Source organism: Cyanistes caeruleus, chromosome 13 (assembly GCF_971803275.1).
Source record: "Cyanistes caeruleus chromosome 13, bCyaCae1.hap1.1, whole genome shotgun sequence".
Lineage (NCBI taxonomy): Eukaryota > Metazoa > Chordata > Aves > Passeriformes > Paridae > Cyanistes > Cyanistes caeruleus.
Window position 1 is genome coordinate 11,783,679 of NC_141713.1, and position 21,996 is coordinate 11,805,674.

At 41.2% G+C, this 21,996-nt stretch overlaps 1 protein-coding gene across 2 annotated transcripts in view; it reads right to left on the reverse strand.

Annotated features, from left to right (window-relative positions):
- Positions 1-21,996, reverse strand: part of LOC111934135 (tropomodulin-2) — a 33,971-nt gene that overhangs the window by 4,695 nt on the left and 7,280 nt on the right. Inside the window, exons 2-9 of one of the 2 annotated variants that reach the window (XM_086848421.1) lie at positions 19,054-19,264; positions 17,196-17,352; positions 6,310-6,432; positions 5,148-5,234; positions 2,396-2,526; positions 1,684-1,791; positions 1,271-1,414; positions 800-944 (exon numbers count right to left, since the gene is read on the reverse strand). In XM_086848421.1, the coding sequence (XP_086704547.1) occupies positions 800-944; positions 1,271-1,414; positions 1,684-1,791; positions 2,396-2,526; positions 5,148-5,234; positions 6,310-6,432; positions 17,196-17,352; positions 19,054-19,179 (1,021 nt within the window). In that variant the 5' untranslated portion in view covers positions 19,180-19,264. Of the gene's footprint in view, positions 1-799; positions 945-1,270; positions 1,415-1,683; positions 1,792-2,395; positions 2,527-5,147; positions 5,235-6,309; positions 6,433-17,195; positions 17,353-19,053; positions 20,334-21,996 lie in introns of those variants that run through there. The other variant, XM_023934030.2, reaches the window with a different exon arrangement.

The following is a 21,996-nucleotide window of genomic DNA, read 5'->3' on the forward strand; positions in this document are numbered from 1 at the left end:
TCTCTCTTTCTAGATAGGATATTTCAAATATCCTTCTGGGACACTGATTGTTTTAGGAAAAACAGTATATAGTTGGAATGCTCAGATATTGCTAAAAATTCAAATCTCAAAACCCCAAAAGTATGTATGAAAGAAAAAGGTTTTAGCTCAACTTCTATCTTAGTTCCTACAGAGATAAACCCAAGCTGAAACCCACAAAGACATCATGATTTGGTACCCCAGTCTGAAGCAGAACTGATTAAAAATACAAAATTTAATTTTTTTTCCCCTTCTCATTCTAAACATCTTCTGCCCAGTCATCTCCTTTGTATTCTGTGTCCTGAGCCCACAGGGCAGAGAATGTCACACCCAGGTGACACTGGCAGGGTTTTATTGTCTTTGCCTGTGCTTGGTCATAGAGGCAAGAGGCTCTGGTTTGCTCCCTTGGCTGGCCAGGCCATCATGGGCTGGACAACAAAGTCAGGACTTCTGTGTCCTCTGAAAAAAACAGGATGGGTTTGACTCCTCATTTACTGGCCACAAGAGCTGTTAGAGCAGTGAGAAATTTAGGACACTCCATGGAAAAGGTGGAAATAACTCCCTTTTCCAGAAGGAGCAGGAGAAAAATAGTGGCTCCTAATCACAGATCTGATCTTTGCTGTTTTCTACTCTAGAGCCCAAGGAGCTTTGCATCTCCCTTCCCACAGAGCTGCTTGAATGTTGCAGTCAAAATTCCATCTGAATGTACAGACAGGGAGAGTTGTGCCTGGGAAGGCCAGGGCTTGGCTCACACAAAGAAATAAATATAGTGGCATCTTACCCAGATCGTTGTTTTTAGTGATAGCTGCTGCTACCCTGGTTCTTGGACCTTGTTTTGTGAACTGGTATCCAAACTTGAGAATCCTGGAGTTCTCCTCCAGCATCTTGGCAATCTCCATCTCTACAGCTGTCCCAAGCTGCTGCCTCTGTTGGCCATGTAGTGAAGTGTCCCCAGAAGAAAAGGAAACATTTGTTTTCATCAGAGAGAAGTAAGGGGTTGTATTTAAGTACTGGGCTGCAAACTACAAAGAGAATCCCATGCCTGGAGATTTTGCCCTGGGTTTTGCATTTGCCTTTGAGTAGTTTCATTGAGAACTTTGCCACTCTTTGGTTGCACTGACTGGGGACATGAGCTGCAGAATGACTGAGCCACAGAGGCTGCCTTGACTCTGCCAGAGCCCCCTAGTAGAACCCTCTGGGAATCCAGATAAAAGAGAAACAAAAGTGAACTTCCCCAATGCTCTCTCTTTACCTGGTTGTCAATTTTAATCTCTGTTAGGGATTCATTCTTTTTCAGAGCATCAATCAGTGCCAAAATCCCCGTCCCAGTGATGAAGTTGGATTCTACATTCAGACTCTTCAGTGTTTTGTTCACTTTCAACATATCTGCAAACGCCTGAAGGGCCAAAAAGAGGGAACATGAGATAACATCTTGGAAGTTTCAGGGAACAACAGGGAATCTGCAAAACATAGCTTAGTACCAACAAGAAATAAAACATAAATATCCTTAGAAGAACACAGAGGTAGATCAGAAGAGATTATATTTCTGCTTTGCATGGCCATAGGGAACTCCTGCAAGGGAAAATAAGGAACATATCCTAAAGCAGACATGGACCTACTTGAAGTTTGTTGTGGCTTTTTTTTACCAGTAATGTTAAAACTTACAATAGCTACAGGGTCATTGCTTCGAGTAGCTGCAAGGCTGAATGTCTTCACATGGGTGTTGGTTTCCAGAGCTTTTGCAAATTCTTTCAGTGTTGGGATAGGAATATTCTAGGGTAAGAAGACAAACCCAGTAATTAGGAAAGCCAGTCACGCTGCTAATTTTAATTATTATCAAACTGATTGATGAACAACCACAGTCTAGGCAAGTGAAAGATGCTTTCAGGAGCATGTGAGAATGGCCAGAGCATGCTCTGGGCACGGTGGCCCCCAGAGGCTCGTGGTGCCTGCGATGTCAGCGCTGCCTGGAACTGGGTCAGGCCGAGGCCAGCACGTGACCATCGCTGAGCTACTTTCCTATTCCTCTGCCAGTTGTTCAGTCTCCACGTGCCAGCTCCTCCTCCACTTGCCTGTGTGGGCTAATTGAACTTGGCTAGTGATGATTACATAGTACCCATGAGATATCTTCCTTTACAATCTGCTGAGAAAGGCAGCCAAAGGGAGTCACCCCTTGGGCTTTTAATTGGCATTTAATTTAGTATCAGGAATTGATGACCTTGAAGCCTCTACAACAGTCCTTTCCCCACCCCTTCCCTGAATGTCCTGCTTTTTCTGAACAGTAAAGAGAGACAAAATTTGAAGATAAAAGGCACAGGCTTTGAAAATAATTGAACAAATCTTCCTATGATGACATAAATGAAACCACAGCACCTACCTTTATGTTGTTGAGATTAATTTCTGTGAGACTAGGATCATTTGCTTTTATCCTTTGTAAACTTGCTTCCACATTGGTTGGATTAGGTGGCTCCTCAAAGATGGGCTTGACCTTTTCACCTTTCACCACATCTGCAACACAAAATCTCATGAAATGTCAACCGAGGAACATCATCCCTCTGGCTGTTCCATTCCCATTTAAGTTCATACTGCAGCAATGCAGGAAGGGTTTATCACAAAACCTGCAAGTAGGAATATTATCCCCATTATCCCTGCCATGCCCTTTGCACCCCCTGTGCACCCAGAGCTGTCACTGGAGGCTGTGGCCATGGAGGCTCAGCAGCATCATCATAAGCAAATTCCTCCTTTATACACAAAATCCCTGCACAATTAATTGGAGCCAAAGCAGCTTTCAAGACTATTGTTTGGGATGTGATATACTGCAAGGGCTGCTTTGTACTTTGTCTAATATCTGTAAAGAAAGGTGTGCTCAGAACTTGCCCATTGTACTAGTGAGAAAATGTCCCTGCATGCCTGAATAGATTGTGGTACATAAGGCAACACGAGCAGGAGGCCCCTCAGTTTCCTCTCTCAGCTGATACTATCAGCCTTACTATAAATTCAATTAGCTCTTGTAAAATTGCAACATCTGCACTTTCTAAATAATAAAACTATCAAAGCATGAAAAGTAAATTTTTGTGCCAGCACCAAGATTTATTAAATCTTTGAGAAGTCATGTTCTAAAGAACTATGGTATTTAGTGCTGGAAGCTATGAGCTATAAATATTCTCAGAGATGCATAAAAATCATAGCTTAGAACACAATTAGTACTTCTAATTCCCATGCATATAGTTGTGGAGATTAATTAATTAACCCTGACCACCCAAGCCACTAGAAGCAAGAAAGGAATATGTTGCTGACCACAAGTGTTTGAATCCTTTTATTTTATGCTGCAGTCAGGGAGAGGTTTTGAAGACTTGTGCTCAAGTCTCAGTGTACATTGCTGTTCATTGCAATGGGTAAAAGTTCATACTGTATCATGGGCCAAAAGAAAACCACATCTTTTTTTAGAACTCATAGTAGAGATGGTCATAGACAAAAATTGAGCTGGTTTTCACTCTGCTCCTTTTGATGCCAAACCTTTTTTTTACTAATTCCCTGAGAGACCTCACAAATCCCTGAGCAACACTTCAGCCTTCCTAGGGAGCTGGGAATTGAAAACTACATTTAGAGAATTCACCTTAGATGCAAGGATAGAAAGTAAAAAAAAAAGCATTTTTTGCACTTGTGGCAACACCCTGCCAGACTGGGAGCAGGGGAGACACAAGCACCCTGTCCTCAGGTTAGACATCACAGTGCACTCAGTCCAGAGTTAGGAGGCATTTTCAATTTCTCTTTCCTGTTGCTTTCCATTACTTTTTCTTGTTTCTTTAATCATGATCCTGTTTTGCCACACTGATGAGCAAATTTTTACCGAAGCATTTCACTAGGCTAAGGAAAGGTATTGCTTTTGGATGAAGAATACAGTGATGTGACGGTGATTTTCTGGTTTGTAGGTCTGTGATTGGAGCATAGTTTAGCTGACTCACATAGCTGACTTTTTGACTCAGTACAACAAAAATATTCTGAAATCTATGAGGATTAGTAATGAATGCAGTTGCCTGTTATGAGATAGATGGCAGCTCACACAGGGCCCCACTGGGGAGGCTTGTAGAGCAGCTTTATCCTGAGAAAAATGAAGTGACACGGTGTCCTGTCTACTGTCCCACCTCCCCTTTAGCGATGGAAGATGGAAAAGAAAGCCTTTGGTAAAGATTGCTGCTGTTCTCATGGCCTTAGAAAAAGAAAACATTTTTTTAGTACTGTTTCCCTAGGAAAGGGCATTCCATAGTTTTGTCTTAAAAACTAAAGTTTAACCCACTTGTTATCCCAGGACCTGGAGGTGACAAGCTCAGGATCAAGGCTTGGCAGCTCTCAAGAAAAGCTTGGAATTCAGACGCACCCATTTCTCCCTCCATCCAGCCTCCTGTGGGTTGCTGAGCTAAGATCTGATTCACCAGAGGTCTGTTTATTTAGTGCAAACATTTCTGATTTGTTTTTAGTACCTACAGCTGTTTCTGTTGGGGGATTTCTGGAATGATTCCATTTCCTGTGTCCCTGGGGACGCGCAGAGCAGGCACAGTTTACACACACTGCCACAGGAGCCAGGGGGAGGTGGGAGATCAGAGGGAGTGGCTGGGGCAGGGGCACATCCAGGCAGTCTTTGCCTCCCTGTGGATGCAGCTCCAAGTGACTCTGGTCACAGATGTGACTCTGACAGAGATTCTGCCACGTTTGAGCCCAGGTGTGTAAATGTAAGTACTTGGGGCATGATGGCCTGGCCTGAACTGTGGCCAGCTCTTAGCTACAACTCTCACCCTTTTTTCTGTCTGCTGCCTAAACTGAAATGGAATGGAAATTTATATGTCTTGGCCTGTTAAATACTCACACTCTTCCAAACATCTCTGCAGAGCCAGATACGGCTCTCTAGGAAAACAAATTCCCTTAGGAATGATCTGATTGTATACTATTGTTGTTATTATAATCAATTTTAAGATTTTATTTACTTTTAAAAAGTCACCTTTCATGATTAATTGGATCAATCAAAGTTAGACTCAGTTACATTACACTAAATTAGACCAACAGACCCCACCTACAGGCATAGAAGTCCCTACAGATGACATCCAGCCCACAAGAGAAATCTGCTTGCTTACTTCTCACGATTCCTTTTCCATCTTTACCGCGGGCTCCTGCTTCATCAAATTTTGGGTTGTTGACCATGTTGTGCACTCCAAGAACAGCTGAAATGTGTAAACACCAGCAAGAGGATACAATGTTAATGGCAGGAACACAGACTGCAGGAAAGTATCTGCTACAAATTGTAGTTTAGTTCCCCAAACAAAACCCCCTTTATAAAAAGTTAACTGTGTGTGTCATGCCTGCTTGAAGGGAGAGCCTTTTGGGCTCTGAATTCTGGAGATACACTTTCAATACAGATTTTTGAACAATTGAGTCCATGTAGAATTCATATCCCAGAAGTGCCAGCTGGAAGGAACCACTGTGGGTCATCTTGTCCAGCCTCTCCCTCAAGCAGGAGTGCTGCCAGCATTAATGAGGTCAGCCATGGCTTTGTCTAGCTGGATTCTGAAAACACTCAGGGATGGAAATCCCACAGCCTCTTTGGGTAAATCGTATCAATGCTACACTCCTAATCCTTTTCTTCCCTAATATACAACCTGAAGTTCTCATTTCTCTTATGTTCTATTGTTTGGTGTATCTAAGAATTTCACTGTACGTGTGATGAGCTTCATTCACTGGCATTCCCACCAGGGTTTCTTACGGAAGCACAGCAATATCAACATGCTTGGAAAATAACCAAAAGTGGTGAAGATACCCAGGTCTAATCACCTGGCAACCAATTTTCTCATTCAAGGGGTTAGATTCCAAATTTCCTCATGGATTCAGGATCTTTATCCACTGCATGCTGTGAGGAGTTTATCTGGCTATTTGGGATGGCAGAGCTGAGAGGAGGTAGCAGTAGTGTGCTACAAACGATGTGGATACAGAAGGATCAGTCACTTCCATTACAGTGCCAGCACCCCAGCCTGCAGCCCACTGTCCACCCTTCCCTTCCCCAGACCACAAGAGCTGGTTCATCTTCCCCCCTGGCCTGGCACATCCATTTTAAGTAGAGAAGTCTGAAATGCAGCAGCTGTCGAGTCACGCTTCAATCATCCAGGGCAACGTGTGGCCCGTGGCTTGGCCACCTGTCAGCCAAGCCAGGTGCTTGAGGGTCATCATGAGACACTCCTGGTGGCAGGTCTGGGCACAGGAGAGCTGGACATGTGGGGGGATCATATCTATATGTTTTCTAACCTGCAAGGTCATAGAGCTCGGTATCTGAAGCACTGGCCAGGGCCTCTTCTAGTTCTGGATCCAGGGTCACTTTCTCTTCTGTGCGGGTTTCTACGGGCTTTTCTTTAGGGATAAATATTTTTCCTAAGATGAGAAAAAAAGCCAGAGTGATTAATGAATTATTGGAACAATTTCTTTGCCTCCTGGCAGCAGAGGAATAGATCTGTGACAGTGGAACTTCTTGGAAATACTATCACATGCATGTTTTCTCTTTCTTACTTGATGTTATCCTCCACACCAGGATCTTAATAAGCCTGAAAATAAGAGGTGCAGATTACTGCTCTGTGTTGGTGATTGTTATTTTAGGAAATTTGCTCTCAGGAGGAGTCCCAGCTGTAATTTTTCTGAAGGTCCTGTATCCTTAAATAGGCAGAATCAGGTCTAGAAAAAAGTTTGCAGAAATTTCATCTTTATATCTAAATGAGGCACTAGGAGCAATTAAAACCATTCTACTGCAAAAATCTTTCAGTTCATGAACTTCCATACATGATCCTGAAAGCTCAGCAAACCTGTTCTCTTCCAGTAACTCAGTTTAATTCCCAACCCCTCCAGAGTATTCTCCCTCTGTGTCTCCTGATGATCATTCACATAAACAGCTTTATCCTGGTCATTTGTGCAGGCCTGAAAAGTCTGAACTGAACCACATGTTGCCCAAGAAAGAAACTCCTGATGTATTTGTCTCTCTGTATCCTGCTGATACCTTTGGGTTAGCAGATGTGTGTTTCCATGCAATATTCCCCCAAGACTGAGGTCATTGGCCTGTCTACTGAAATGAGGAAAGTGCAGGATAAATCCAGGAACAACACAAGTTCCACTACTCCTTCAGGCTGCTATGATGGTTAACCTCAGTACCGTGATGATGTAACTGCAAATGCTTGGAGTGAGGCCCTGTAAATCAGAGCTCGAGCTGCACTCGAGTCACCAGCACTGCTTTTACAGTGAATTTAAACAGAATTTAACACTGGCCTTTTCTCCCACTCAGCCCTCCTGACCAAGCCCCACAGTCAGTGCTACACTGGATGATGCCACAGGCAACAGACAGTGCCATTCCTCCAATAATTGAGGGAATTCCCATGGTCTACTGTGGGATAGTTCCCCTCACCTTGTCCCTAACAACTACTTCTCAAGCAGGCTTTAATTAATCCTGTTGTAATGAAGCTGTGATGATCTTTGGTGCAGGCAGCTTTGGCCCACTGTCAGCTTTAAATTTTCTTTTTGTGCAGCTTTGTACACTCAAGATGTAATGCTTGAAGCATTACATCTAGTCCTGTGACTTTCTGAAATGTCTCTAAAATAGTTTAATTTTAACTGTATTAGTCATATTGCTATCATTCATAAATGCAATTCTGATATTTAGTATTGAAATACAAATGCTTTGCCTGTGGCTTTTCAACAATGTCATCCTTTTGTGGCTTCATTTTTCCCATTTTTCATTTTCATTTTTATGATCCAAAGTATCAATTTCATGTAGCAATTTCCAATTAATTTATATCTTTTAGACAAGTTTGTCTACAGCCATTTTTATGCTGCCTGTTTCTATGACTAAAGTCACTGAATAAGCCCATAAAAAATTTTTAATGGAAATTTCTGAAACTCTGTCAAGGTTTATTGATACATGATTCAAATTATTTACCATCAAGATACCTCTTCCAAGACTAGACCACTTCTGAGTACAAAACTGGACAGAAAGTTACATCAAAACTCAGAGTAATATCATGGTATGATTTATTTTTCATGTGATGCTTTAAGTAATCTTTTCAGAAAAGGCTTCAAGAAGATAAAAGCCTTTGGTGGGTGAAAGGTATGAGTCTAATTGAGCATCTAATCACAGCAATTAAGGACAGCCATCCCAGCAGCAGCAAACAAAAATCAAGTGGAAATCTGGGGTAAGAAGCACTCTGCAAAGACGGGTCAGTCATGCTCTCCAGATTTAATAGCAGCACAGGTGATCAGACTTCAGATTCTCTCTGTGCTACCACCTAATCTGAGGTGTTGGATGGCAGCTTCCACACACCACTGACCAAGACTTAATTTGATGCCAACTTGACATAAGGAACAAATTCATTACTGTTCTGGAAGCTAGAAAACCAAACTCCCTCAGAATACCCGAGTAAACAATCAACAGTGAGGAATCCTGTCCATAAAGTGTTTTCCTTCCAGATCACTGGTGGTTCCAGATGAGTTTCAAGCATTCAACAGATTGTTTGAGATACTGAGGGAATCCTGCTGATCTGTATCCTGACTGACAACACTGTTCTGTAGCAGCAATCCCCACAGGGCCATGGCTTGTGGAGACAAAGCATCTCCATCAGGCAGGAAGGGATTCCTCACAGGCTTAAACCCGAGACACTCTTTTAACCAATACTGATCCAAGTCTGCACTTTCACACATAACACTGTAAGGGGACACAGCACCTCGAGTTTGGGCTAAACTGGACACAATATGGTCTTTCTCTAAGGACTTTGGATATGTCAAGGTCAGCACAGCAAGAAATCAAGGAGTAATGGAAACCTGTAGAGGCTCATACTTTTTCTGTACAGTTCACATATATAGGAATACAATTTTCAACATTTGTTTCAGGCATATGTAATTCTTGGATAACAGCCCAAAACTCGTTAAATGTGTACATGATTCCCAATGACAGTTTCATTTAACACATTCTTGGCAAATGTTTTAGAAGAAAAATTCTATTATTGGTTCTATGAAATATTTAAAGGGGCAAGGTCATGTCAAAGATAGTAATATATATCTTTAATGTATGTGGCCTTGCTGGTATCCAGTGGTGTTTTAAAAATATTATTTTTACTGCTATCTAGATAAGAACATTCCACTGTGAAGAGATGCTGTAGCACAGCAGATGTAGCTTAGAAAAACTTCTATATTTAGCATGTTATTAGGAATTTATTACCTGTTCACCAGCTGCAAAACCACGTGTCTGTTTGTAGACAGCTGTCAAGCAGTTTTCCTTCATTATTTAAGAACAGAGTTTAAAGATTCAGGAGGTATCTCCTAGGTATCTCCTAGTCCCACATCTATACATTGCAAATTCATCATCCAGTGCATTCTGGAATCCACTGACAAAATAAAATTTGGATTGTGGCTTCCTTGAGTCAATGGTCCAACTTAAAATTTATTACTTGGAAGAAGCCCTGGAGGAATAGCAACATTCTATTATTATAAAGTGAGATTTAGGAAGAAAGGCTGCTCTTAGTGCTCTTTATATTCACACTGTGTTTTAGGAGGTTTATTATTTATTTATTTATTATTTATTTATTATTTATTACATTATTATTACTTTATGTGGTATAATTAATGTTGGCTGTGTTATCTTTTGCCTCCAGAATATGCTAATGTTCTGTGCTAAGTCTTAATAGTAATAGCTTAACTTTCTACCAATGAAAAACACGGTGACAAAAGTTCTGTTTCTATGTAACTTGAGCTACTTTGTTGCTAACAAGGCAAAAATAACCATGCTTCTGTATAAAAATAATACATTTTTTGTTTAACTGCAAAGCAAAATTCAATTACAGTAAAATATCATTTTATTTTTACACAAGTATAGAAACCCAAAGTGTGTGGAATTCCAAGCACTTTCTTTCAGTGTGAAATTTTAAGTGTGCATCACTGCAATTCTCCCTTTCTTTTGGCCAAAGTGGGGTGTCTGGGGTGACCTGGATGATGAATTATATCATTTGACTTTTATGAATAAATATAAATTACCACCATTTTTATTTTAGTATTTATTTATGTTTAGTATATACTTGGCATTTATTCCCATCTTGTACAACACAAAACTGTACAAGCCAAAACTCAATAAAACACAGAGCAATGGGAAATAAGCCCATTTATATTAGCTGTAAAAAACCTCCTTTTATTTAACATCAAATTTTTAAAAGATATTTACTTAATTTTATAATACAAATGCATTTTCTGCCATAATTGTAATACAATAATGTACTTTCTTTTCCTATAAAGTGTAGTTCAGATTACTGTACTTTCAAGAAAATACCTGGTTACACTTATTACTTCTGACTTCTCAATGAATCTCTGACTACAGTGAGTGCCTGTTTGTTCTCAATTACAGAATTCTACACTGACCTTGGGAGTGAAATTCAATAATCCTGGAAATCTGCCTTGCATAAATCACAGGCACCTGATTCACTTTTTCCATTTTACACTATTCTTTTCTGTTGAGGCTTTCTTAACCCCCTCCCTACAAATATTCTATAAAAACGGAGCTAAATTAGTTCTTACCAAGAATAAATTTGTATTATGAAGGAGAAAACAAGCCAAGTTCAAGTCAGTGTGAAGCTGAATGCCAGTAGTAATAAAAATGCAGTATCTTAATTGTTGCTGTTCTGTTGCTCTTGCATTAGTGTCAGCATATTCTATGCCTGAAAAATTATGACAATGGAATAGGGAGGCTGCAAAGATAAGCCTTCCAAAGTTATTAAATCTATTGTGCATAAACACAAAAAGTGAATTTAAATTGCATCAGTATCCTTGAATTTGATAGTGATTCTGCCACTGCAGCAATACCCTTCAAAGAACTCTCCTGGAAAGTATGCTTGCTCAAACAAAAATAAACAAAAATAAACAAAAATAAACAAATGCCAACCTGTACTACTTTTAAAACAGAAGGAAGCCCAGTATTTCTTCAGACCCTCACTTGGATTATCACAAATTAGGATGCAGCCCTAGGGCAGTCCTCTGGATTGCCTCCTGGATTATGTCCTGGATTGCCTCCTGGATTACCCACTCCACCAAGTGAGCAGAAAGCTTTTATGTCTGATGTGGAATGGTAGTAGAAGAGGAAGAAACTCAAACTGTGCCACTGCACTTCAGGTCCTCCTGGACATCAAAGACCCTTGAAATGTGGGCAGAGCCGAATACCACACTAGTTATGTTCCTTTCTGGCCTCTTGTCTCCCACCCAACACATTCTCCTCTTTTCCTTCCCTCATTGCCCCTTGTGCCTTCCCCATCCCCTGTGTCTCCTGATTTTGAAAATATTTGAGTCCTGACCCTTCCCATCACCTCCCTTTCCTCTGCCCTCCCTTCCTTAGCACGGCTCTTCTCTACAGCTCCTTTCCCCAGAGCTGCCACAGCTAGTCCTTCACCCTGGAGAATTCATACATCTCCTCAAACCCCCGCTCCACCTCTCTGCCCCAGCCTCTCTGCTGGCTCTTTACTCTTTTTTCTCCTTTACAGAGCCCTTACAAAGGGAGGGGAGCTCTGTCAGAGCAGGAGGGAGTCTCCCTGCCCTTGCTCCCGTGTGACAGGGGCCTCTCAGATGAGGAATTTCAGGAACATCCCGAGAGCCCAGGCCCACCAGGCTGCTCTGGGCGCTGCTGTGCTGCCTGCACAGGCAGGCAGGAGCTCTGACCAACACTCAGCAGGGGGAATACTGGGAGAACACTACGACAAACTGGATGTACAAGAAAGCACAATATTCTGAGGATGCCAGACTTGAGTATATTTCCCTGGGGATTCCAAAGGGCATACATTTTAAGTCCTCTCTTCAAAGCATGGAGGCACTGCAGGTCATAAAAAAAAACAGCTGGAAAAATTTACTCTAGATGGATAAAACAATGTGTTTTCTCCTTAATCTTGTTCTTGGAAGCAGCTAAGTCCTTTTTGCTGACACTTTCCAAAAATTCAACTCGAGGCAGCCTCTCAGCATGGGAAATTTCACTGTGAACTGTGCAAGTTTGGCAAAGTCATAAGCCACTAAAAGAAAGTCTTAGAAAAGCAAGCAGTGAAAGGCACTGGCCAGAGGCATTACTGTCAGCAACTGCAATGCTTTCAATGCCTTAAGGGATAAACATCAGTTCTAAATTTAAACCCTTAAGAATAGGAAAAAGGTGGCAAAAATTTAAACAAACCATTTAAGCATCGGGGGTGAAACGACTGCCGTGTCAACCCAAGAAAGATACTGTGTCTCTATAGAAAACCCTAACTTTTGAAAGCAGTCTCTTAGGCACAGGGGAATTGGAGCTCATTAGCATCTACTCTAATACTCTGACCTTCTGAAAATGACTGTCCTTATTACTGGTGCTGTGTATTGATACTCTGCTTGGCACAGCACCACATGCAACATAGATGGTCTCTGCCAGAGCAACTGAAAACACAGGTTTGGCCAGAAGTACTCTGGTACTTTCTTCCCTTTCCCTTTTATCAGTCAGCTGAAATGTTAGTATTTAACCACATACAAGCACCTTCCCCTTCCCTTTCCAGCCCCAAATAATAATAGCCCAATCCACTGGAGTTTTTACGTGAGTTTGATGAGAACTGGATCGGATCCAAAATGAAATGGTTTGGCAAGGAGCAGAAGACCTTTTAGAAAACAGGGACGGTGGTGAAGGATTGAAACAGCAACCCTTAAAGCAACCTTTCATAGCTAATGACATTTCACAGCAGAAGAACTTTTTTAAATTGTGTTTCACTGGTACCATATGGTTCAGAGAACCCCTGGAACAAAGCAGAAGCAGAAATGCTGTTACCAGTTCATGTGTGTATGACAGCAGGACTCAGCTCTTAACTGAGGGCACTCGTACAGCCTGCAGAGAAAACACAGCACTGACAGGGCTCTGGAATACTTGGTGCCTGCACTGCCCCTTATGTTCCCACTTTTCTTGTCATTCCTGGGTCGTTCATGAACTTGACAATGATACCTCACATGGAAGTGATGGAAGTCTGATAGCCACCTGTCCCAGCTGTATGTGTTAAGTGCAGTGGGTCAGTCTAAGTAACTTCCACAGACCATCAGGTTCTATGTAAGGATTTCTAGAACATCTGTCCTAAGTAGGAACAAATCCAAAATACATAAAATAAACACTTACAAACTGTCCATCACCATGGACACAGTTATCAGCCTTTTGCTCATTACTAACAGACATCTGTGTTGCACAAGAGTTCCTGAAAGCCACCAGATCATTTCAAACCACACAATGGGGCATTCAAACGAAATACCCAGCCCTGACTTGCATTAGGGAGGATGTGGGTAAAGCAGTCTGAAAACATTTCTCAGTGGCCAGCTTTGGGTGTGCGCCTGTGATCATTTCAGCCTCGGTTTGGGCAAACCTTGGGTCTCCATTGAAATCTGAGATCTGTCCCATACAGGCTCAAATCCTTTGTGCACAGCAATTAATGAAGTACGTTACCAAGCTGCAATGTGGCAGAGGGCCAAAACCCTAATGCATTCCATACGTTTGATTGTTTCTGCCAAACATCTCCAACCTCTTGAAACCACAATTACAATCAAAAACAAGGCAATTCCCTGCATAATCAGCCCCCCCATCTTGGGCTCATATTTAACACTTCCTGTGTTTTAACCATTCTGGATATCCCTGTCAGCTCTGGAATTTGTTTTGGCTTGTTTTCTAGGACAATCAAAACCTTATGGTTGCTCAGCATATAGAGACCAACGTAGTTTTGTCCTTCAGCAGCTGCTTGGTATTGCTTCTTGGTCAAGAACTCTCGAATAAAATATTAACAACAAAACAAAGAGAGGCAGTCACAGTAAAAATAAAAAATCATGATGTACCACAGACTAGTCTGGAAGGAGGATATTTTAAATGCCACCTTTTTTTCAGCTCATCAGTGAATGTCCAAATTTTAGCTTTGTATAATAACTGTAAGAACTGGTAGAACTGTCATTTTACATTTAGTAGAAGCATCCCACTTCCTAAACTTGAAAAAATAAATGCTTTCCCAGTGCCAGACAAATAGCATAGTACAAAACACTGACAAATGTTCAAACAACACTTGACATACTCTAATCCTACTGACACAAATATTCTTAGGTCATAAATACCAAATGGCAAAATTGGCATCAATACCTTCCAAATATACAAAACTAGATGCATTTTAAAGCTGCTTGAGAATTTAATTTTTAACTAGCAGAGATCAAATTAATTTGGGGTTATTTAAAGAATGGCTACATTACAGAGCTTCTAGAGTGTAAAAAAATAATTTAACAGAAATCTATATAATATAATCATATAAATATTTACCAATCTGTAAATATACCTTAGAGACCATCAATCTGCAGAAGGTGAGAAATAAGATTTTCCTTAGGAGATACTCTTATTTAGAATTCTTCTGAGGACACATTTTAGAAATTTAAATGATTTAAAATTCTTTATTATTACATTATTTACCCTGAACATTAATTACATTAATTACTGAACCTTGGAAGAATACTAAGTATTCTCGAATTAAAGCGACTTTAAGTCTAGCATGTAGTATCAGATCTTGAAAATGTCTTTCAGGATTGCTTTGTTCCCTTGCATGGGAAATATCCTCTTATAAATGTAAATAAAGTAATTTGTACTTTAATACAGCCATCCTGTTATTTTTTTTCAATTGGGAGTGCCAAAATAAGTAACACTGCAGTTACAAGCACGGATGATAGGATCCAGGAATAGCCACACATGGACTTTGTAAAATGTTCATCACATTTCACCAGATTCAACCAATTAGCAGGATTATCATACAATCCACAGGAAGATTTCAGTGCATTTGGCAGATGGAGATTTCAGTTATGTTTTATAAGGCTCAGATTCTGCACTGCTGGAAGTCTGGTGGTGTTTCTGTAGGACACCCCCTGCCAAGCCACAGAGGGGCAGCAGGACTCACACTCCAGTACCAATTCAGGATATGCCAAGCTCAAAATAAACAACTTTGTTCTCAAAGCCAGTTCCCTTAAAGCAGCACAAAAATGACACTGTGCAGCCTAGCAGTTCTCAATTGTCAAGGTACTGGACCTCATCAGATCTCAGATTAATTCAGTTATTTCTACATAACACAGAAACAAAGAGTATTTTCACAGTGTTTGGCCTCTGACTTCAAAGACAATGCAGTATAATTCTGTGTATTTAGATTATAATTGTAAAATAACTACAGAAATCACAGAACACATGGTTGTTTTCATTTGACTTAATATGCTAAAGCTGATACTGAGGATTTTGTCATGAATTTGTATTGTACAAAGAACAGAGGATATTAAGGGAATAATTCTTTTAGCCTAAAATGTTGTCATTACCTCATAATTGTAATAATTCTTGAAGTTGTAATTTTGAAGTAAATGAACACAGTGAATCAAAAGCCAAATTAAAAACAGCTTTAAATGCTAGGAGAGCTGCATTCACTCTGTGCTCAGGGGGAAGTGAAATGTGTGGTTGGTTTTGTTTGCAAAGCAGTGGTATTTCCACACCAGAGACACCAGGAACTAATAAAGCAGCACTAAAAAGCACTTTAAGGGCATCTGGAAGCAAATGTAGGAATAATATTGCTTTAGCTTCATCAAAATAAACCTGAAATGGAATCAACAGCCCAGTCCATGCAGTACCACTGTCAGGGACAATACAGGGACTCATTCTGTACAGATCAAGGGCCAATCCTATGGGTATATAGAATTCCACACACTGCTGGGTTTTGTGCACTGTTTCAGGCTTATTTGGAGATCTCAGATATAACTATACTGAATGATGTAAAATCTTAAGTCTGTAAATATCAGTAAGGTGAGATATGACTGAAGGTGCTGGTATCTGGGGACCTGCAAGCAGTGACCTGTACTGCTCTGACACAGCAGTGTGTAGGAGACTGAAACAATTGGTAATAAATCCATGCTACAGTAAAGTGATTTCCTTCCTGCACAGCGTGTGGTTGACCACTCCTGCTACTGGTAGGATCTCTGCCCTGTCACTGCATATCAGTGAGCTCACAACCAGCCCTGTGAAGAGCAGTATGTGGGTGCTTTGATGGGGGAAAAAGTAGGTTAAAGAATATGCTGCATGGTAAAATCTAGATCTAGATGAAAAGTGTCTCATTTGTCCGAAATCACTGTTCCAAAGACTGAGAACACAACGTAATGACAGTAACAACTCCTGGCCTAAGAAACGCTACATAAATAACATCTTACATCTCTGGTAATGGCACATAATGTAAAAAATGCTGCCATTGACTTTCTTGAAATATCTGCTTTCCCTTAAGCAGATCCCGTTGAAATCATGGCAAATCCATTACACAGCCAGAAATGGACCCAGACTTAGGAAGTTCCTGCTTGAATGAAGGGGTTGCCCGAGGCCAGCAATTTCACTCACTTTTTATAAACAAGGAAAAGGAGCTAGTGGTGCTAAAGGAATATTGTTTGTTTAAATTATGACTGTTCCTGTCCTGAGGTTACCCTACCAGTGTTTAAATTATTAGAATTAGGTTTTCCTGTTTTTCCCCTTTTTTTCCTGTAGCTGTAGGACAAGGGTAGCAGGGAAAGTGTCTTCACGAATAGCATTGCCAGATGTGCTAGTAAACAAGTGGAAAAATACTTATTTTTTGTAACTGTGTTCCCTGAGCAGTTACTTAGAGCAGTTGTAGGCAATATTCACTCAAAAGGCATTTATGTGTTTCCTCCTGAACGCCTCCCCCACTGCAATACCCCTGCACGAGCCTAATGCTTAACAGGGAACAGTCCCTGTGGGGTTGGTGGGGGCACCTTTGTGCTTGAGTGCACCCAGAGGCACTGGCTGAGCAGGGAGCTGCTGACTGAGCAGTCAGGGCTGTGCTGGACTGGTGCTGCCATGTTCCTGCAGCCCCCGAGAGCCCATCCGCCTGCCACAGCCCGTGGAGCTGCCATGGGGACTCCAGAGCAGCGAGGCAGACACTGGCAGCAGATAAACCACCCCTTCACCTTCTGCTCCAGCAGCTCTAGATCTGACTCCTGAGCCTCACCCTGCGCTGGGACAGCCCTCACTTGTGTCCCAGCACGTGGCACAGAGCAGGCAGGCAGCCTGGACCCCTGCAGCCAGGCACTCTGTTACCCAGTGCCAGCATGAGGATGGACAGTACCTTTCTTTTCCCCTGTAAAGGGTACAAAGTCTTCTCTGTCCTTGTGCTCCAGCGCTTGTTTCTCCAGGTAGGAGAGCAGGCGCTCTCTGTCGAAGGGGCCCGTGGCAGCTTTAGTGGTCTGGTCCTTTTGCCGAAATCCCGCTGGAAGCAGGGCATTCTGTGAGAGAGAGGCATGGAAAGGAGAGGAGGCAGCTTCACACAGTGCTCCAAATCTTACCTCAGTGTTGCTGGTTCTTAAGTGAAATCATTCTCTGCATAATGCTCTTGGATGACAGCAGTAACACACGTTACCTAAATGTAATCACAAAACCCAGTCTATTCAGTCTTCTTGATTTACTAGCCATCAATATTTGTATTAGCCATATTCACAGTCAGAGCACCAAAGAACTAAGTAAGGTCAGAGTCCTCTATTACACATATTATAACCAGAGTTTTCTGTCCAGGTATATAGACCAGGATATGTTTTCTGTACATTTCCTTTACTCTTTTTCCTCACCATCTTTCTCTCATTAAAAAAAATTCCTTTCATTCTAAAGCAGATGTCTCTCAGACTTCAGAAATGCATGGCATGCATTAAAGAGACTGGTGAATGAGGTAGACTTCAGCTATTCAGAGTATGAGGAAGCAAGCAGATAATTCCCACTTTCAACATGTAGCTGTGGGATCCTGTGATTTCATCTGCATCCTGTAACATAGGAATATGCATAAGGCCCCCACATTTCGGTCCAGGAAATCCCAAGAACAAATACAGGTAGGTGGGCCTTGCAGTACATGTGCTGTAAAGCCAAAGTGTTGAAGGTGCCCCAGAGTACTTCAGAAACATTTCCTCACTGGCCAGAACATGCACAGTAAATGTGATGCATGGCAAATACCATCAGGGGAATTCTGAGCACATCCAGTGAACTCAAGTCACCAGTCATCTTACATCTTGTGAATGCACAAATGTGCCCAGAGAGCTCCAAATTCACTGCATTAACTACAAATGCACCATGGCCTGATTTATTTGGTTAGTTGGTGTTGCTTTTTTAATGGTTTTCTGTGTCTCCATTCGAGATGCCAGATACTTGGAAATACCAGAAAATGTAGAAGTGGTAGCAGTGTGGGAAGTGGCAACATGGAGCGAGAGAACAGTAAAGCCCCACCTCAATTTCCAGGCAAATTGGTGCTATAGAACTAGAAGCTATGAATCTATTGTTTCTCCAAATTCATTTTGCCTCCAGACAGAACATTTTATCTGCCAGTTTACCTGCCAGTTTTCAAACTCCTATATCAGTTTGAATATTTTTGGGTAGGTATAGTCACAATTCCCTGCACACTCGTGACTGTAACCTCATTATTGTAGGATCAAGTGGTTCTCAGACCAGAGGTCTTTAAGTTCTTTGTGAGAATGTCTTCAAATATCCCAATTATTATTACTCTTTGGAAAATGACAGTTGTGTAGCTGAATCCTATTTTTCTTGATCATGCCCAAATATGTTCTAAAAATATATGTGCTGAATGACATGGTCAACAGATTTCAGAATTTCAAAAGACCTGATCTCCATAAACACAGGTTATGTTTGTTTATTGCCGTGCTCAGAAATAGCAGCCATAAAAAGCTTCTTATTGAGTTGCAGTGTGCCAACATGATTAAAGATTTAGATTGCAGACAAGCTCATGTCTAAATAGACATTGGATAGACCAAAAGCATAGTGACTTTTAGAAAAGTAGCACATCACAGCAAGAATATAACCAAAATGTCTGCAGCTGAGCTGCTCACACTCTAGGCTCCACTGTCCCTCCTGTAACAGAACACAAATAAAAAATGCTGCAACGTGTGGCATTTCCAACAGGCAGCGTTGCAATTATCACCACTAACCTCAGGATCAAGGTCATCCAGAACATGCTCTAGCTGCTTCAGTTCATCCTCTGAGAGCTTGCTGAGTATTTCATCCTCGTTGATGTTCTTGTACTTCTCCAGCTCCTTTCGGAAGGGCAGAGACATGGCTCCTGCTGCACTGCTCCACTGCTGCTGCTGCTGCCCGGGACTTCAACCATCCAGGGGTAGCGAGCTGCTCCGGCCTCGCTCACTGCCAACAATAAAGCATTGTGAGCATCTCCATTTAGCTGAGAGTCCTGGAAAGCCCACGTGCTGAGGGTCACATTGACACTTATTAATGAAAACAAAGCAGCAAGATGTCCTGGCACAGCACAGGGGGTGTGGGACGTCCTGGGCAGCCGTAGCCAAGGAACAGCAAGGACGGGTTCGGTACACTCGGGGCAGCCCCAAACAGCAGCTTTGAGACATAGATAAGGAAAATATTAGCAACTTCTCCTTTTTCATAGAAATATAGCTGTTTTATTTCATTTGCTTGGAAACAGTATCTGCTCTTTTGGCCAGAAGCAAAGGAAAGCGGTAGAGTCACAGACAACAGTCCAACACTGACAAACAAAAACCAAAACATTATGCTTTGAGGTTTTCTATCTTATCCCAGCTTTGCTGGGGGCTGAAATCTAACCCACAGCATCTTGGCTGACTTTTTGGCACATTCTGGTTACCTAAGCATCTTTCAGGTACACTGGTAGTTAGTCTTACTTCAGCATGTTTGGATACAAACATGACAGCACTTATCATCAAAATTCTTGGAGTGAGGAGATGCTGGTTATAGCTCAAAATATTACCTGTAATTCAGTCTGCTACATGGGGGACCTGCAGAAGTTCAAAACAGTCATAAAAAAAAAAATGGACTTAGTATTTTACAAACTCTTTTAGTTTTCAAATTTAAATATGATTCCTTGTTAAATGATCCCAGCTGACCGGATCTCATTTGCATGACCACAAGAGTCATTGTCATATTATCTGTCATATGACAATATGACAAAGGACTCTCTGTCTTTACTTGATCTTTTTTTTCTTGTCCAGAACAAATTCTAGAATCAGAATGAGCCTGTAAAGGGATGGAGTGAAAGAGAATTAACTTATGATCAGACACAGCATTAACTGGGGATTTCAGTGTGCTCCAGGCCCTCCCAAGCGTGCCCAGTTTCGCACAGCAGCACCAGCACTCTCCAAATGACACAGTTAGCTGTGCAGTTTTACAGCTGAGTGTTTGCATTCACAAATTTCAGAGTTGATATGGAAACCAGCCAACTGGCACCTACCACTGACTTATATATCAACCCCAACCCTAATTTCCCTTGGCCAGGTTTTTAGTTGTCATAAACTGATAAAATCCAAGTGGGTTCTGTTGCTTGTCATAAGAGCTGGAAGCCTGATTTTTATTTTTTTTTAAATTCCAAATCCAAAAGAAAATATTTCATTTACTTAGGAGTTTCACTATTTCAATACTAAATATTAAACATCTCTCATTTTTCTATTTATCAAAAACACTAGAAATCAGCAATGTATTGAAAGGGAAAGGAATAATCAGTGGATTTACAATTTTGAAATATCTGGAATTCTATGACTACTGCAAGACCCATTAAGCCTTGACCTGAAACACTTAAATATCCTATTCCAAGAAAAATCATTATTTTGCCTACACACTTTTTTTTCCCCTTACTCCTGCTCTGTTTGTGGCTGCTGTTTTCCTGGCACAAGATCATCATCATGCCATTCCAAGTGCCAGGATAGAATTCAACCATTCTTTAAATTGAGAGATTATTTTAGGGAGGTAGACAGCATCTGATGTTTCATAAAGTTACAGCTGTTGTGAAATTTTCTTATAATACCAAAATTTCATCATATGCAATGAGTGTGGGGGATATTTTGGCCAAGAACAGTAAAAAAGAGCTAATGTTTTTGTGTACTTCATGATTAAGAACACTAGCTTGATATGTATTTAATCCATGCAATTTTTAATCTAAATTACTTGTTGAATAATGAAAGCATTTTATTTTAAAACGGTAAGTATATTTGTTTAAACTGTAAAACCAAGTTGAGCTGCAGCACAACATTCTGCAGTAAGGCATCAGGTGCCTTCTCTAAGTTCCTTTGGATAAACTCATTACAAACATAACATTTCAGCTAGCAGTCATTAACCGAGCTAAAAAATTTCTTTGAGGGGATTACAGCTGTTTAAAACTATTTAAGTTGAAATGGTTATTTTATTAGAGTTTAATCACATCCCTGGAAAATACAGAAGTGTAATCCCAAGGTTAGGGTAAATAAACATTGGAGGAAAAGCAACTTGTAAGAGTCCAAGGGAGTTTCCCTGGCTGAGGGTCAGCAGTGCAGGACACCTGGCAGCAGGAGCTGTCCCTTGGGTGCACAGCACTGCAGGAATTGTGTCACTGCAAGGCCATGGAGAAGCTGAGAGCTTCTGGGAGGTCTGCAAAGCTGGACCCAGGTGCTCAGGGGAGGCACTGCAGGGTATGACTGTGTGCAGCAGACACCCTCAAATTCTCTGGGAATTGCCCAAGTGCTCAGCTATAAAGGGAAGATGCACCAGGAGACACTTCAAACAGGTGACAGCTCTCAATATTGTAACTTTTTATTATTAAGAAGAGAAGGTGTTTGACCATGTCCAGTAGGGATGCCCCAAAGAAAAAATTAAACCCAGATATTACAGATATCAGCCTAACTTCTCTCATGGCATGAACTACTCTGTTGAATAACTCTTATTAAATTGATCGTGTATGGAAGAGCCTGAAATTGTGTTTTTCTTGCCTGCACACATTTGCAACAGAAACTCCCTTAATGTTTTCCCTTTCACAACAGAATCCCACTCTTTTGTGACTGAACAAAAGCAGAAGACACTGCTTAGGGAATTTCTTTGTCCACAATCCCTGAAAGCAGTAAAGCCTTTCTGGAGCTTTCACT